The sequence below is a fragment of the Mytilus edulis genome, chromosome 14 (assembly GCF_963676685.1).
Source record: "Mytilus edulis chromosome 14, xbMytEdul2.2, whole genome shotgun sequence".
Taxonomy (NCBI): Eukaryota; Metazoa; Mollusca; class Bivalvia; order Mytilida; family Mytilidae; genus Mytilus; species Mytilus edulis.
The window spans coordinates 60,704,183-60,720,202 of NC_092357.1; the positions used below are offsets into that span (position 1 = coordinate 60,704,183).

The 16,020-nt window shown below is 30.7% G+C and overlaps 1 protein-coding gene across 4 annotated transcripts in view; it reads left to right on the forward strand.

The window, feature by feature from the left end:
• Positions 1–16,020, forward strand: part of LOC139502765 (dnaJ homolog subfamily C member 13-like) — a 100,352-nt gene that overhangs the window by 63,941 nt on the left and 20,391 nt on the right. For all 4 annotated transcript variants that reach the window (XM_071292345.1, XM_071292343.1, XM_071292344.1 and 1 more), the window contains 5 exons: positions 12,090–12,274; positions 12,550–12,624; positions 13,569–13,685; positions 14,817–14,996; positions 15,705–15,878. In XM_071292345.1, coding sequence (XP_071148446.1) covers positions 12,090–12,274; positions 12,550–12,624; positions 13,569–13,685; positions 14,817–14,996; positions 15,705–15,878 — 731 coding nt within the window. The remainder of the gene's footprint in view (positions 1–12,089; positions 12,275–12,549; positions 12,625–13,568; positions 13,686–14,816; positions 14,997–15,704; positions 15,879–16,020) is intronic.

Here is a 16,020-nt window from a genome sequence, read left to right on the forward strand (position 1 = left end):
CAAACTCCATTAGAAATTTTAATTGAGATTAGTTTTGGAATAAGGGAAAGGGGGATGTGATTAAAAAAATTGGGTTCAATTTTTATACGACCGCAAAATTTGAAAAATTTTTCGTCGTATATTGCTATCACGTTGGCGTCGGCGTCGGCGTCGTCGTCGTCGTCGTCCGGCGTCCGAATACTTTTAGTTTTCGCACTCTAACTTTAGTAAAAGTGAATGGAAATCTATGAAATTTTAACACAAGGTTTATGACCACAAAAGGAAGGTTGGTATTGATTATGGGAGTTTTGGTCCCAACATTTTAGGAATTAGGGGCCAAAAAGGGCCCAAATAAGCATTTTCTTGGTTTTCACACTATAACTTTAGTTTAAGTTAATAGAAATCTATGAAATTTTGACACAAGGTTTATGACCACAAAAGAAAGGTTGGGATTGATTTTGGGAGTTTTGGTTCCAACAGTTTAGGAATTAGGGGCCAAAAAAGGGCCCAAATAAGCATTATTCTAGGTTTTCGCACAATAACTTTAGTTTAAGTAAATAGAAATCAATGAAATTTAAACACAATGTTTATGACCACAAAAGGAAGGTTGGTATTGATTTTGGGAGTTTTGGTCCTAACAGTTTAGGAATAAGGGGCCCAAAGGGTCCAAAATTGAACTTTGTGTGATTTCATCAAAAATTGAATAATTGGGGTTCTTTGATATGCCGAATCTAACTATGTATGTAGATTCTTAACTTTTGGTCCCGTTTTCAAATTGGTCTACATTAAGGTCCAAAGGGTCCAAAATTAAACTTAGTTTGATTTTAACAAAAATTGAATCCTTGGGGTTCTTTGATATGCTGAATTTAAAAATGTACTTAGATTTTTAATTATTGGCCTAGTTTTCAAGTTGGTCCAAATGGGGGTCTAAAATTAAACTTTGTTTGATTTCATCAAAAATTGAATAATTCTTGGGCTTATTTGATATGCTTTATCTAAATATGTACTTTGATTTTTGATTATGGGCCCAGTTTTCAAGTTGGTCCAAATCAGGATTCCATATGAAATATTGTGCAATAGCAAGAAATTTTCAATTGCACAGTATTGCACAATAGCAAGAAATATCTAATTGCACAATATTGTGTAATAGCAATTAATTTTCAATTGGAGTTATCTTTCTTTGTATAGAATAGTAGTTGATAATATATGTTGGAAATTTGCCAGACATGACTATGATGTCATTTTCTATTTTTATTTGCCAATAACTTTATGTTAATGACTTCATTGGAAATTTGCCAATATAAAATGTTGCTGATGAAGCTTTTTTATACGACCGCAAATTTTGAAAAAATTTTCGTCGTATATTGCTATCACGTTGGCGTCGGCGTCGTCGTCGTCGTCGTCGTCGTCTTCCGGCGTCCGAATACTTTTAGTTTTCGCACTCTAACTTTAGTAAAAGTGAATGGAAATCTATGAAATTTTAACACAAGGTTTATGACCACAAAAGGAAGGTTGGTATTAATTTTGGGAGTTTTGGTCCCAACATTTTAGGAATTAGGGGCCAAAAAGGGCCCAAATAAGCATTTTCTTGGTTTTCGCACTATAACTTTAGTTTAAGTTAATAGAAATCTATGAAATTTTGACACAAGGTTTATGACCACAAAAGAACGGTTTGGATTGATTTTGGGAGTTTTGGTCTCAACAGTTTAGGAATTAGGGGCCAAAAAAGGGCCCAAATAAGCATTATTCTTGGTTTTCGCACAATAACATTAGTTTAAGTAAATAGAAATCAATGAAATTTAAACACAATGTTAATGACTACAAAAGGAAGGTTGGTATTGATTTTGGGAGTTTAGGTCCCAACAGTTTAGGAATTAGGGGCCAAAAAGGGACCCAAATAAGCATTTTTCTTGGTTTTCGCACCATAACGTTAGTATAAGTAAATAGAAATCTATGAAATTTAAACACAAGGTTTATGACCATAAAAGAAAGGTTGGGTTTGATTTTGGGAGTTTTGGTCCCAACATAATAAGGGGCCCAAAGGGTCCAAAATTAAACTTTTGTTTGATTTCATCAAAATTGAATAATTGGGGTTCTTTGATATGCTGAATCTAACTGTCATGACTGTGTATGTAGATTCTTAACTTTTGGTCCCGTTTTCAAATTGGTCTACATTAAGGTCCAAAGGGTCCAAAATTAAACTTAGTTTGATTTTGACAAAAAATGAATCAGTTAGGTTCTTTGATATGCTGAATCTAAAAATGTACTTAGATTCTTGATTATTGGCCCAGTTTTCAAGTTGGTCCAAATCGGGGTCCAAAATTAAACTTTGTTTGATTTCATCAAAAATTGAATAAATGGGGTTCTTTGATATACCAAATCTAACTGTGTATGTAGATTCTTCATTTTTGGTCCTGTTTTCAAATTGGTCTACACTAAAGTCCAAAGGGTCCAAAATTAAACTTAGTCTGATTTTAACAAAAATTGAAATCTTGAAGTTCTTTGATATGCTGAATCCAAAAATGTACTTAGATTTTTTATTATGGGCCCAGTTTTCAAGTTGGTCCAAATCAGGATCTAAAATTATTATATTAAGTATTGTGCAATAGCAAGTCTTTTCAATTGCACAGTATTGCGCAATGGCAAGAAATATCTAATTGCACAATATTGTGAAATATCAAATTTTTTTTTAATTAGAGTTATCTTTCTTTGTCCAGAATAGTAAGCAAGAAAGATCTAATTGCAAAATATTGTGCAATAGCAAGATTTTTTTTTAATTGGAGTTATCTTTCTTTGTCCAGAATCAACTTAAATCTTTGTTATATACAATATACAATGTATATTCACTTTTTACTACCAACTGATAAATTAAAATAATCTTTACCATTCAGTGATAACAAGCAGTTTTTTTACATCTTAATATTTTATGATGTATTTAAATGAGTAGTTATTGTTGCAAACTCCATTAGAAATTTTAATTGAGATTAGTTTTGGAATAAGGGAAAGGGGGATGTGATTAAAAAAATTGGGTTCAATTTTTCTCATTTGAAATTTCATAAATAAAAAAGAAAATTTCTTCAAACATTTTTTTGAGAGGATTAATATTCAACAGCATAGTGAATTGCTCTAAGAGAAACAAAAATTTTAAGTTCATTAGAACACATTCATTCTGTGTCAGAAACCTATGCTGTGTCAACTATTTAATCACAATCCAAATTTAGAGCTGAATCCAGCTTGAATGTTGTGTCCATACTTGCCCTAACCGTTCAGGGTTCAACCTCTGCGGTCGTATAAAGCTACGCCCTGCGGAGCATCTGGTTCTCATTTGAAATTTCATAAATAAAAAAGAAAATTTCTTCAAACATTTTTTTGAGAGGATTAATATTCAACAGCATAGTGAATTGCTCTAAGAGAAAACAAAAATTTTAAGTTCATTAGAACACATTCATTCTGTGTCAGAAACCTATGCTGTGTCAACTATTTAATCACAATCCAAATTTAGAGCTGAATCCAGCTTGAATGTCGTGTCCATACTTGCCCCAACCGTTCAGGGCTCAACCTCTGCGGTCGTATAAAGCTACGCCCTGCGGAGCATCTGGTTATATTTTGTTAAAGGGTCAAAGTAAATGCTTTGTAAAAAATTTATGAAAATTAAACGAGCCAAATTAATTTTAGTGAAAGTGTTGGGTAGCACCTTAATAAAGAATAAATATACTTGTAGAGATAAATGTCACAATAGCTGTAATTGTTTTATATCTACTTTTGGGATGCTCACTTATAGGGGTGTATTTTCATTCCAGCAAAATTAGATCACTCCAACCTACTTTTAAAGTAGTATAAAGTAAATCACAAAAATTCTGAACTCGGGAGAAAAAATTCATAACGGAAAGTCTTAATCAAATGACAAAATCAAAAGCCCAAACACATCAAACGAATTAATGACTGACTTGGTACAGGCATTTTCTATGTAGATAGCAAAAATGAAAGACAAGCAACAAACAAGTTTTACAATGGACAAAATTAAAAGACAAGAATACTAGAATATCATTAACAATAATGACAGAATGTACAAGTACCACTAGTATCTTAATAACAATAAAAATAATTAAAAACCAATTCTTCAGAGAACAATTGAAGGTCTTTTCACCTCGATAATAAGAATGAAATTTAAAAAAACGATGATAGAAAATGTCCCTCCTTGTTGATGTAATTTGGTTCTTCAAATTAATATAAAAAAAATAAGATTAATAGGTATATACAGAAGACTTAATTGTTTTATTATGAACAGAAAATAATTTATAGCAAAGCTAAAAATATAGAACATCAAATTGACCTTTGACCTTGACCTCAATTTCAAGGTCATAGGTTAGTGATCTCAAATCAAAAGACCCCAGGTCAATCATTTGTATGGTTGTGGAGAAATACTGATTTCAAATACATAAGGGGAGAAAACTATAATGGTTAACCAAAACACATCGACTGAAATAGGTTGAGGTTGTGCCATTTTGTAAGCAGTAATTTGGCAAACAAATCATATCATCAACTGTAACAGTTTCTTTTGAATAATGATAACCAGCAAAATTCAAAATTTATAACATGACCTTGACCTTCGACCTTGATCTCAATTTCAAGGTCATAGGTCAGTGAAATCAAAACGTAAGACCGGAGGTCAATCACTTCTATGGTTGTTGAGAAATACTGATTTGAAATACATAAGGGGAGAAAACTTCTATAAGGGTTATCCAAAACACTTTGACTGAAATAGGTTGAAGTTGCGCCTTATTGTAAACAGTTATTTGGCAAAACACATCATATCATTTACTGTCACAGTTTCTATGGAATAACGATAACAAGCAAAATTCAAAAATTTATTACATGACCTTGACCTTTGACCTTGACCTCAATTTCCTTCAAATAGACCAAGGACTTCATATCAAAAGACTTTAGGCCTCTACGACTTATAACGTATGAATTTATCCAACAAATTGTCTATCTTAAATTTTCAAAGGGAAATAACTCCCATAAGAAGCCTTCCGATCACTCCAGTCAAAATTAACCAAATCATTCTTAGGAGTAGACGAACAATTTGGTGAAAACAGTTTGGTAAAATCTTTTACGGTTTTAAAGATATAGCGATAACAAGAAAAAGGGGACATGGGGAGATAACTCCTATAAGAATAAGTGTTCCATCACACAGGGTGAGTTTTGAACCCCCATTACTGTACAACATCATTGGCCAAAAATCCATTCGATATGTTGTAAGACAAAAAAGCATCTCAGACGGCAGAAGAAAAAAGAAAAAAATAATCAGAAGAAAAACAAAAAATTGGAACTCACACCACATCTTCCTATATCTATTATTTGAACTTGGAATTATTTTCAATTATGGAATTTGCATAATTTCTTGTGTTTAAAATTTTTAATAAATTCCATGTTTATTTGTATTATAATCTTTTGAGCGGTTAATAACACTTTCCATACAATGTATTTTGGTATTTTGGTGTTGTGCGCGGCACAGTACATTCTATTGAAAATATACTATTTTCTTTGTAACAGAAAGTGTTGTGCGCAGCACAGAACATTTCAGTACATAATAAACATGGAATTTATTAAAAAATTCAATAACAAGAAATCAAACAAATTCCATAATTAAAAATAATTCCAAGTTCAAATAATAGCCTGTTAAAAGGTCTTTTTACTTTTTTAAATATTTAACTAAGATGCATAAAAATATGGCCGCCGAGCTGTTAACACCATAAAAATCAGCTCCTCAGTTTTTGCAGAATATAGTTATTTTTTCAAAGTGCCAGTAATTAAAAACAATACCAAAGGATGAAGAAGTGAATTTGGATTCTTAATATATTTGTTTTGAAGAAATTTGATGTGGAATTACCTACCTATGAGCTTTTAAAGATTTTTCTTTTGGATCTTTAGAGTTGAATTATTGATTTTCTATTGTGAGCAGTTAAATTGACAAACAACATTATGCCTGGAGGCAATTCTTTACCAAGTAATAAAACTGGACAAAATCCTAAGGAAAAAAAATCTACTAACACTAATACTGTTCAAACACTATTGTCAGCCAGAAAGGATTTAGATAAAACAAAAGCTAGAACACAACCTAAATTACCTAAAAGAACTCATTCAGAGTTGTCTAGTGAGTCAGACAATAGCATGGACACTAGTGGATTAAATAGTCTACAAAAGGACCTTGATGAAATCAAAACAAACCTTCAGGGGATAACCAAAAAAGATGATCTTGACATACTAACAAAAGATCTTGTAAGAACACATGATTTAGAAATAATTGTTACCTCTATTGTGACCAAACTATTTCAAAGATTTGAATCAACGATGGATAAGAAACTTAACACTAAATTAACAACAGTACAGAAAGAAATGCAAGAGATGCAAAACAAGTTTGAAGCCTTATCAATAGAAAATGAAGAACTTAGAAAACAAATTGACCAAACCAGAGATGTAGTTATTAAAAACAAAAAAGGCTTAGAGGATTCAACCAGAATGAACCAAGAGGCATTAACTAGTGCAAACTATAATGAACAATATTCTAGGAAAAACAACATCAAAGTCATGAACTTTCCTAGACATGAGGATCAGAATTTGAGATCAGACTTTATAGAAACTGTGAGAAGGGATCTGAATGTTCACCTTGAAGAGAGGGATGTTGTTGCAATCCACCGCTTACCATCAGACAAACCTGGACCAAAACCAATGATAGTTAGACTGTTCAATAGCGATGTGAAAAGAAAAGTGATGGTAGAGAGAAAAAACTTGAATAACAAAGTACGCATTAGTGACGACGTTACCTGGAGAAACATGCAGCTGATTAGTAAACTGAGAGACATGAACTGTTTTGAATCTGTATGGTTTTACAACTCTGGAGTATATGGTAGAATGGAAGATGGTTTACAACTGAAGTTTAACTTATTTGATAATATAAGGACAAGGTTACAAAACAGAAAATAGACAAAATGTATTGAAACTCTTGGTTTTAACTGAAATTAATAGAAAATGTTTTTTCAAGTACTCATTTTGACACCTTAAATAGTAACTGTAAAATTATAAAAATTTATATCTAGAAATAAGAAATAGTTTAACTACCTATTTTGAATGTGACTCAATGTTGTTGTATTTTGTTTGGTTTTTTTTTTTTAATTTTGTATTATCTCCCTTGAATCAATATGTCCAAGTATTTCTGCTGTAGATTATGTTTATACATTACTATTTTATAATAATAAGAAATATTGATGATAATTTATATTATATAGAAACTTTATGGTAAAATTAGTATACTTAAAACCTAAGCATATACAATCATGACATTTATAATGTTTCATGTGACTTAACTTGTATTTTTTGTTATCTCCCTTGAGTCACTTATTTCTATTATTCTTATAATTGAACATGTAAATATATACTTCTCACAATTACAATTATAAGTGACACTTATGGCAAATGTTAATGTAAAGATATTATTCTGTAAAAACTAAAAAATTGTGAAACATTGTTCATAATTATGAAAATGCTTTATCGCAATTGTCATATTCAATCCATTGAATATTTTTTAAAACTTTTTCTCATTTATTGTTCTATTTTTTTTCGTTTATTTTTAAACACTCCTTTGAAAATTATCCTGTTTGACATCCCCATTCTGATTACTTTTCTATGTTTACATCATTATTGGAAAATTATATTTATTTCTTTCATTCAACTACTTGATGTAATTTGGATGCAAACTTTTTTCTATCAATGAGTTCATTAAAGATTTTGTCTGTTAATTGTCAAGGCCTCCGTAACACATTAAAAAGAAGAGACGTATTTGATATGCTGAAGTCAAAGAACTGTAATATATATTGTATTCAGGATACTCATTTTACAAATGATATAGAAAACATAGTGAGATCTATGTGGGGTTATGAGTGTTATTTTTCATCTGTTAGCTCAAACTCTAGAGGTGTAGCTATTTTGTTCAATAATAATTTTGAATGCAAAGTGTTGAAAGAAAAAAAAGATATAAATGGAAACTATTTAATTTTAGATATTCTTGTAGAAAATAGAAAGATAACTCTTGTATGTCTATACGGACCAAATACAGACAATCCTGATTTTTTTTCTAATATTATGTCTGTTATTGATGATTTTGAAAATGAATACTTTGTTATTTGTGGTGATTTCAATCTTGTCCAAAACCCATGTATAGATTATTGCAACTATGTGAATATTAACAATCCCAAAGCTAGGGAAAAAGTATTGGAATTTATTGAAGAAAGAAATTTGATAGACCCGTATAGAGAACTTTTTCCAGATGTACAGCGATACACTTGGAGGAAAAGAAATCCTTTTAAACAGGCTAGATTAGACTTTTTTCTTCTCACTGAAAACTTTTTAAACAGTCTAAAAAATTGTAATGTACTTCCAAGCTATCGGTCAGATCACTCTATGATTTTGCTAGATTTAGAATTTAACCCTTTCATTAGGGGAAAAGGTTTGTGGAAGTTTAACAACTCTTTATTATATGATATAGACTATATAAATACTATTAAGCAAAAAATTCAGGAAGTGAAAAAACAATATTGTGCTTTAGTTTATAATATGGAAAATATTGACAAAATAGATAATACAGACATTCATTTTAGAATTAACTGTCAGCTTTTGCTTGAGACTCTTCTTATGGAAATTAGGGGGAAGACAATTTCATATTCAAGTTATAAAAAAAAGCAAGATGAAAAAAGGGAAATAAATCTTCGAAATGAAATAACTCAATTAGAGGAAAGAGTTGATGAACATTCCATTAATGCATTAGAAGCAAAAAAACATGAGCTTGAAAGTTTACGAACACAAAAATTGAAAGGGAAATTAGTAAGATCCCGTGTCCAATGGATACAGGAAGGGGGAAAACCTACTAATTATTTCTGTGGATTAGAATCACGAAATTTTATGAGTAAAATTATTCCCAAAGTAGAGAAAGAAAATGGGGAAATTATAACAAAACAAAAAGATATTTTGAATGAAGTTAAATATTTTTATGACAATCTTTATAAAAAAAGGGATACTAAAAGTACTTTAAGTGATCTTAAAAAAGACTTGAAAAATTTAAATGTTCCTATACTTTCGTCTCTGGAAAAAGAAAACTTGGAAGGTACAATTACTGTTAAAGAAGCTGGAGAAGCATTAAAAAAAATGAAAAACAACAAAACTCCTGGAACGGATGGTTTTTCAGCAGAGTTCTATAAATTTTTTTGGAAGGATCTTCAAATTTTTATTGTAAATTCTTTAAATTATGGTGAAAAAACAGGGGAACTATCTGTTACACAAAAACAAGGAATTATTACTTGTTTGCCAAAAGGGAATAAACCCCGCCACTTTTTAAAAAACTGGCGCCCTATATCTTTACTAAATACTGTGTATAAAATTGGATCAGCAGCTATTGCAAACAGATTTAAGAGTGTCCTTGATAAACTGATAAATTTTGATCAGACTGGTTTTATTAGTGGAAGGTATATTGGGGAAAATATAAGACTCATTTATGATATATTACAGTACACAGAGGAACATGAAATACCAGGGTTATTACTTTTGATTGATTTCGAAAAAGCTTTCGATTCAATATCATGGGATTTTTTGATAAATGTTTTGAAATTTTTCAATTTTGGCGAATCTATCATCAATTGGGTTAAAGTTTTTTACAATAATATCAACTCTGCTGTCATCCAGGGGGGGAACCTTTCAGATTTTTTTACTATTGGAAGAGGTTGTAGACAAGGGGACCCCTTGTCTCCATATCTTTTTATTTTATGTGTTGAGATTCTGGCATTGAAAATAAGGGGAAATAGCGACATTAGTGGCATAGAGGTCACACGGGTTGAGCATAAATTGTCACAATTTGCTGATGACACCTCTTTGATTTTGGATGGGAGTGAAAAATCTTTACAAGAATCATTATTAGAATTAGATTGGTTTGCAAAAATATCTGGACTGAATATTAACTTCACAAAAACACAAGTTATTTGGTTTGGGAGCAAAAAATATAGTACAGATACATTATGTCCTAACAGAAATCTGTCCTGGGGTGAAACTTCTTTTAAATTACTAGGAATTAATTTTGATGTAGATCTTGAAAAAATTGTTAAGATAAATTATTCTGAAAGAATTGTACAGATTAAAAATACTTTAAATCAGTGGTCTAAAAGGAATCTAACTGTTATAGGGAGAATAACTGTGATTAAAACTCTAGTCTTGCCTATTGTAAACCATCTCATTATCTCTCTGCCAAATCCTTCAGATGATATTATTAAGAGAATAAATGAACTTATTTATTCATACATATGGAACTCACCTATACATAGAGTTAAGAAGGATATTCTAATCAAAGATTACTTGGAGGGTGGTTTGAAAATGCTTGATTTGAATATGTTCATTATAGCACTTAAATCCACATGGATTAGGAGGATTTTGCAGAGAGATAGTAAATGGCAAAATATTTTCATGTCAAACATAGATAAAAGAAAGTTGTTTAGTTGTGGTGTTGATTATATTAGACAACTGTATATGACAGTTAACAACCATTTTTGGAAAGATGTACTAAGATCCTGGGAAATGATTATTCAAAAAGAAAGAAATTTTACTTATGATTCATTTTTATCAAATCCACTATGGCTAAACAATAATATTAAGATTGGTCATAAATCAGTAATTTATCAAGATTGGTTCAAAAGTGGTATTAGATTTGTAAATGATATAGTTGACCAAAATGGATTGTATATTTCATTTGACCAATTTAATCAAAAATATAACATTAACACAGATTTTCTTAAATTTAACAGTGTTATTTCGGCAGTGAAAGAGGCATCAAAATCTTTCCCTAAAGGATCTTACAAATTAGTTTGTCCTTTTATACCATCATGTCTACAAATATTTTTAAAACATTGTAAAGGATCAAAAGATATGTATTCTGTACTGACAAGAAATAATGTTATTCCTACTGGACAGCTTAAGTGGGTTAAAATTTTAGGTGAACAGAACCTGAACTGGAAAAAGATTTTCAGACTGCCTTTTGCTGTTACTAAAAATAGTAAATTACAGTGGCTGCAATATAGGATTAATCATTGCATTATTGCCACAAATCAGTATTTAGTAAAAATAAAATTGACTGATGATCCTTTGTGTACATTTTGTAAATCAGATAATGAGTCTATAGAACACCTATTTTGGAATTGCAATACTGTACAAGATTTTCTACAGGATGTTGATAACTGGTTCCTTTCCGGTGGAATAAGTCTCCCAATGAATAAATTAAACTTTCTTTTTGGAGACTTATCCAAGATATTTCCCAACAACCCATATAACATGATTTTTCTTTATATTAAACAATATATGTATAATTCTAGATGCTTTAAAAAGAATCTCTCATTGCAAGCAGTTATAATAAAACTGAAAGATATGTATAAATTAGAGAGTATGATAGCTGTAAAAAATAAAAAGATAACTGAATTTGACAATGTATGGAATGTTTTTGAAAAACTGTTATTGTATACTGACTAATGTCTTTTTTGTTGTTGTTACAATTACTTAGGACTACTTAATTATAATCTTTATTAAAGAAAATATTATTGCCATGTTATGTACTTGATCAGTGTTGATGGCTGTTACGAAAGAAATATGTCTCGTAAATATAAAAAAAAAATTTTCAACATACATGTAATTATGTGATATTAAAAATAAAGATAGGGATGTAACTGGATAATCCTTTTGAGTTTTGTTTTTGTTTTTTTGTTTTTTGTTTTTTATTTTTTCTTCTTTATTTCTTTATTTCTTTATTTTATTTAATTTTATTTTTTTATTTTTTTATTTCTTTATCTTTTCTATAGAAAATGTAAAATATTTCCAATTAAGATTTATTTATAAAAATGACATTGTATTTATCTTATATGTATTATATTGTATGTATATCATGTATATGTTGTAATTGTTGGAAATAAAAAAATCAAAAGTTAAAAAAAAAAGATGCATAAAAAGGCATATATCAAGTTAAACAACCATATTATTGCTTTCTTATGTTTGAATTTTATTTATGTATATTTCCTTTACAGAATTACAACCATACAAATATGCTGGATATCCAATGTTGATCAAAACAATTAGAATGGAGACTAACGATGACCAGCTGTTCTCAAAGTCGGCACCATTACTGGCAGCAGCAACCGAGTTAGCATACCATACTGTCAACTGTTCTGCCTTAAATGCAGAGGAGTTACGAAGGGAACATGGTATTCAGGTAATTGTCCAACATGAAAATCAAGCTCAGCTTTTTACTTTGCAAAGATCTTGACTTTAATGATCAAACTGGCGTGGTATGAGTGCCAATGAGACAACTCTTATGAACCACACCAACAAATGACAACTACTGAACATTAGATTCCTGCTTTAGGATGTGTAAACAAATTTTAAAATGGTACTAAACAAGTTCTCCCTTATCTAAAACAATAGTGTAACATCACAACAAGACTCACTATAAAATATTAATAACACTTATTTGTTCTGTTTATGTAGGTGTTACAAGAAGCATTTGACAGATGTATGAATGTTCTCAACCAATCAAGTAAACATGAAGATACAGCAGTACAGGTAAGCCTCGAGTTAGAAAATAATAAAATGGAAAAGGGAATCTAGGACTGATTCATTAATATGTTAAATACCTGCAAAAGAAAAACGGTACCAAGTACTTCTTCAATAAAATGTAAGAGATCTGCAAAAGAAACAAAATCAGAGAAAATGCCATTCCTTACTGGTATTCCAATTTTGAATCAGCTGGGATTAGTCTACTACAAGATGAAAATAACACTTATAAATTTTGTGTGCCTTTGGGGTCTTTCTGGATTTACTATCATCATTTTAAAACGTTAACACATAAAATTTAAAATTGAGAATGGAAATGGGGAATGTGCCAAAGAGACAACAACCCGACCATAGAAAAAAACAACAGCAGAAGGTCGCCAACAGGTCTTCAATGTAGCGAGAAATTCCCGCACCCGGAGGCGTCCTTCAACTTGCCTCTAAACAAATATATACTAGTTCAGTGATAATGAACGCCATACCAGGAATATATAAATAAAAAGAAAAGTACATGTAATTTTGACTGCGGTTAAAAGTCAAGAGTTTGTTACTGAAAATCTTGCCATGCATAGATATGTTAATGAATTTTAAAAAATGGTCCAATGTTAATTTTTAATCTTCCCTTGTTTTTGACTCCTTTGGCAAAATATAAGTAAGAACTAAGTCAAATTTTTTGCTTCTCATATTCGATTGCTAGAGACAGGGATTTTAGATGTAACAGCCTTTACTATTTATTGTAAAAAAATAACAATTTAAAGCTTCTGCTGCTCTGCTTATAGCTGTTTTGGGACAATTCGAACAAGTTAATAACATTTCTTATTTTGTTTTGATAAAGCTAGATGTAAAAAAAATATCTTGCTGAATAATAAGTATTAAAGTTTTGCATTGTCTTACACCAATAACTATATAAGTAAGCTGCCTTACAGTGCTCTCGTGACTTTGATTTTGTGTTATAGGTGTGTACACATGTGGTGAAATGTTATGCTGTAGCTTCACAGTTTGAAGGATGTCGAGAGAAGATCCAAGAAATACCTGCCATTATTAAAAATATTTGTAGAATATTGTATTACAAAGTAAGTAAATTATAGTGGGGCTATATTACCTCGTCCGTCTGCTCACCCAAAATATATGTAAACAACTAATCAAAGAATGTAAGGCAAAAAAGACTCCAGTCTGACAGTGTGAAAGCAAATTGATTTGGAAAAAAGGCTTAACAAGTAAAATGCATGATGAAATCCATTTAAAATAAATACTGTTTGCAAATTTGTAAATATAATACTTGTTTTCAATACTTTCTCAATTCTAAAGAAAAACTATTTGGAGAATTTTAGTGTAAAATATATTTTGGATCAAGAAACTTTGCTGATTGTTATAAATGATCAATAGTTTTTCAGCATATGAAATCTGTGAATATCAAGAATTTCAATACAAAAGGTTTTGATTTGAAGTAATTGGAGTCTGAGTTGTTGCCCTTGCTTCATTTTGAGGTTGAACTGGTTGATTTTCCTATTTGACTAATTAAAAAAAAAATATGTGGTATGATTGCCAATGAGACAACTCTCCACAAGAGACCAAAATGACACAGAAATTAACAACTATAGGACACTGTATGGCCTTCAACAATGAGCAAAGCCCATACCACATAGTCAGCTATAAAAGGCCCCAAAATGACAATGTAAAGCAATTTAAACAAGAAAACTAACGGCCTTATTTATGTAAAAGAATGAACCATATTGAAATATGAGGTACAAACAAGTCTGATAAAATGTCCTATAAATACTAGATTGTAGTAATGAATTATTAAACAAAGGCATAAAGAAATTAGAATTGTTCAGGAAAAAAAAAATTTAAATGCTAGCCGTCAGTAAAACAAGTTGAGTTTAACTGCACTTATGCATCCAACGTGGCGACAAAAAGGAAAAACTTTCTAAATTTTTGTTATTCAAAAATTTTCTTTAAATTACAGTTAAACCTGTTCAAACCGAACCTCTTCGAGACTTGAAATTTTGTTAGGTTTTGTCCGATGTTCGGTTTTATCCGGTTCACAACACATACAATTTGATATGACGGTGTTTGGACTATACAGGTTTTAGGTTTATGCAGGATTCAGTTTAGCCAGGTTTCACTGTATATTCTCTCAAAGAAATGTTTACTGAATCTGCATTCAAGATATATTGAGACTACAAACAATTACAATTTTTCAGAACCTGCCAAAATTGTGTTCTGAAGTTGCACAGTGTATTAGTGCCTTTTCTGTGGACTTCTGGTTGCAGACCAATCTCTTCCAATCAGGTGTGCTATACCATTTACTGCTGTACTTGTTCAATTATGATTACACATTAGAAGAGGGAGGTGTAGAGAAGAGCGGAGAAAGTAACCAACAGGTAAAATAGTTTTTTACATTTAACAAGTGCTGTTTGGAAAGTTGACTGAATAATTTTTTTTTAGAAAATAAGCTTATTTACTAGAATGAGATCAGTTTAAAAAAATTGATATTGCTTTAGTGACATGTTTTATTTTGATTTTCATCAGTTATTTTTTTCTTGATTGAATTTTGAAAATAGTAGTCACTGAAATAATGAATTATTAATGTTGCCTATGATTTTTAGTAAATTTACATGAGAGCAAATCACCATCACCTGTGAATACAGATATAAGTGAAAGTTTCTAATAAAATGGTACTCAATGGAAAATTTGATCTGTATGTGTCATAATGGTACCATTTTTATTTACTTTCTACAGGAAGTTGCCAATCAGTTAGCTCCTCTGTGTGTCAATTTTTTTTATGCCCCATTATAGGCATTATGTTGTCTGGTTTGTGCGTCCGTTCGTTCGTCTGTTCATCACGCTTCAGGTTAAAGTTTTTGGTCGAGGTAGTTTTTGATGAAGTTCAATCAACTTGAAACTTAGTACACATTTTCCCTATGATATGATCTTTCTAATTTTAATGCCAAATTAGAGATTTTCCCTCATTTCCACGGTCAACTGAACATAGAAAATGATTGACGGATGGGGCATTCATGTCCTGTGGACACATTCTTGTTTCTAATGATAAACAATTGAAATTAAAAAATTGTGTTTACTTTTTACAGGAAGTTGCCAATCAGTTAGCTCGTCTGTGTGTCAGAGCTTGTGGTCGGTTGGGTGGATACTTCCCAGAAAGCTCAGGACTAGAAACACCAGAAAATGTTCCTGTCAAGAAATCATTGTCAGCCATATTGACTCCATATTTATCCAGAAAACTGTCTCAAGAAAACCCATCAGAAGTAAGTATTAATCATTTGATTTGTGATGTAACACATCTTCTGATTGGCTGACAGTGTTTTGTGTATCAGCTAATAGACATAATTTTGTCATGTGACGGTGATGTCACCAACGTTTTTTCATAATTTAATCCGGCTTAAAATG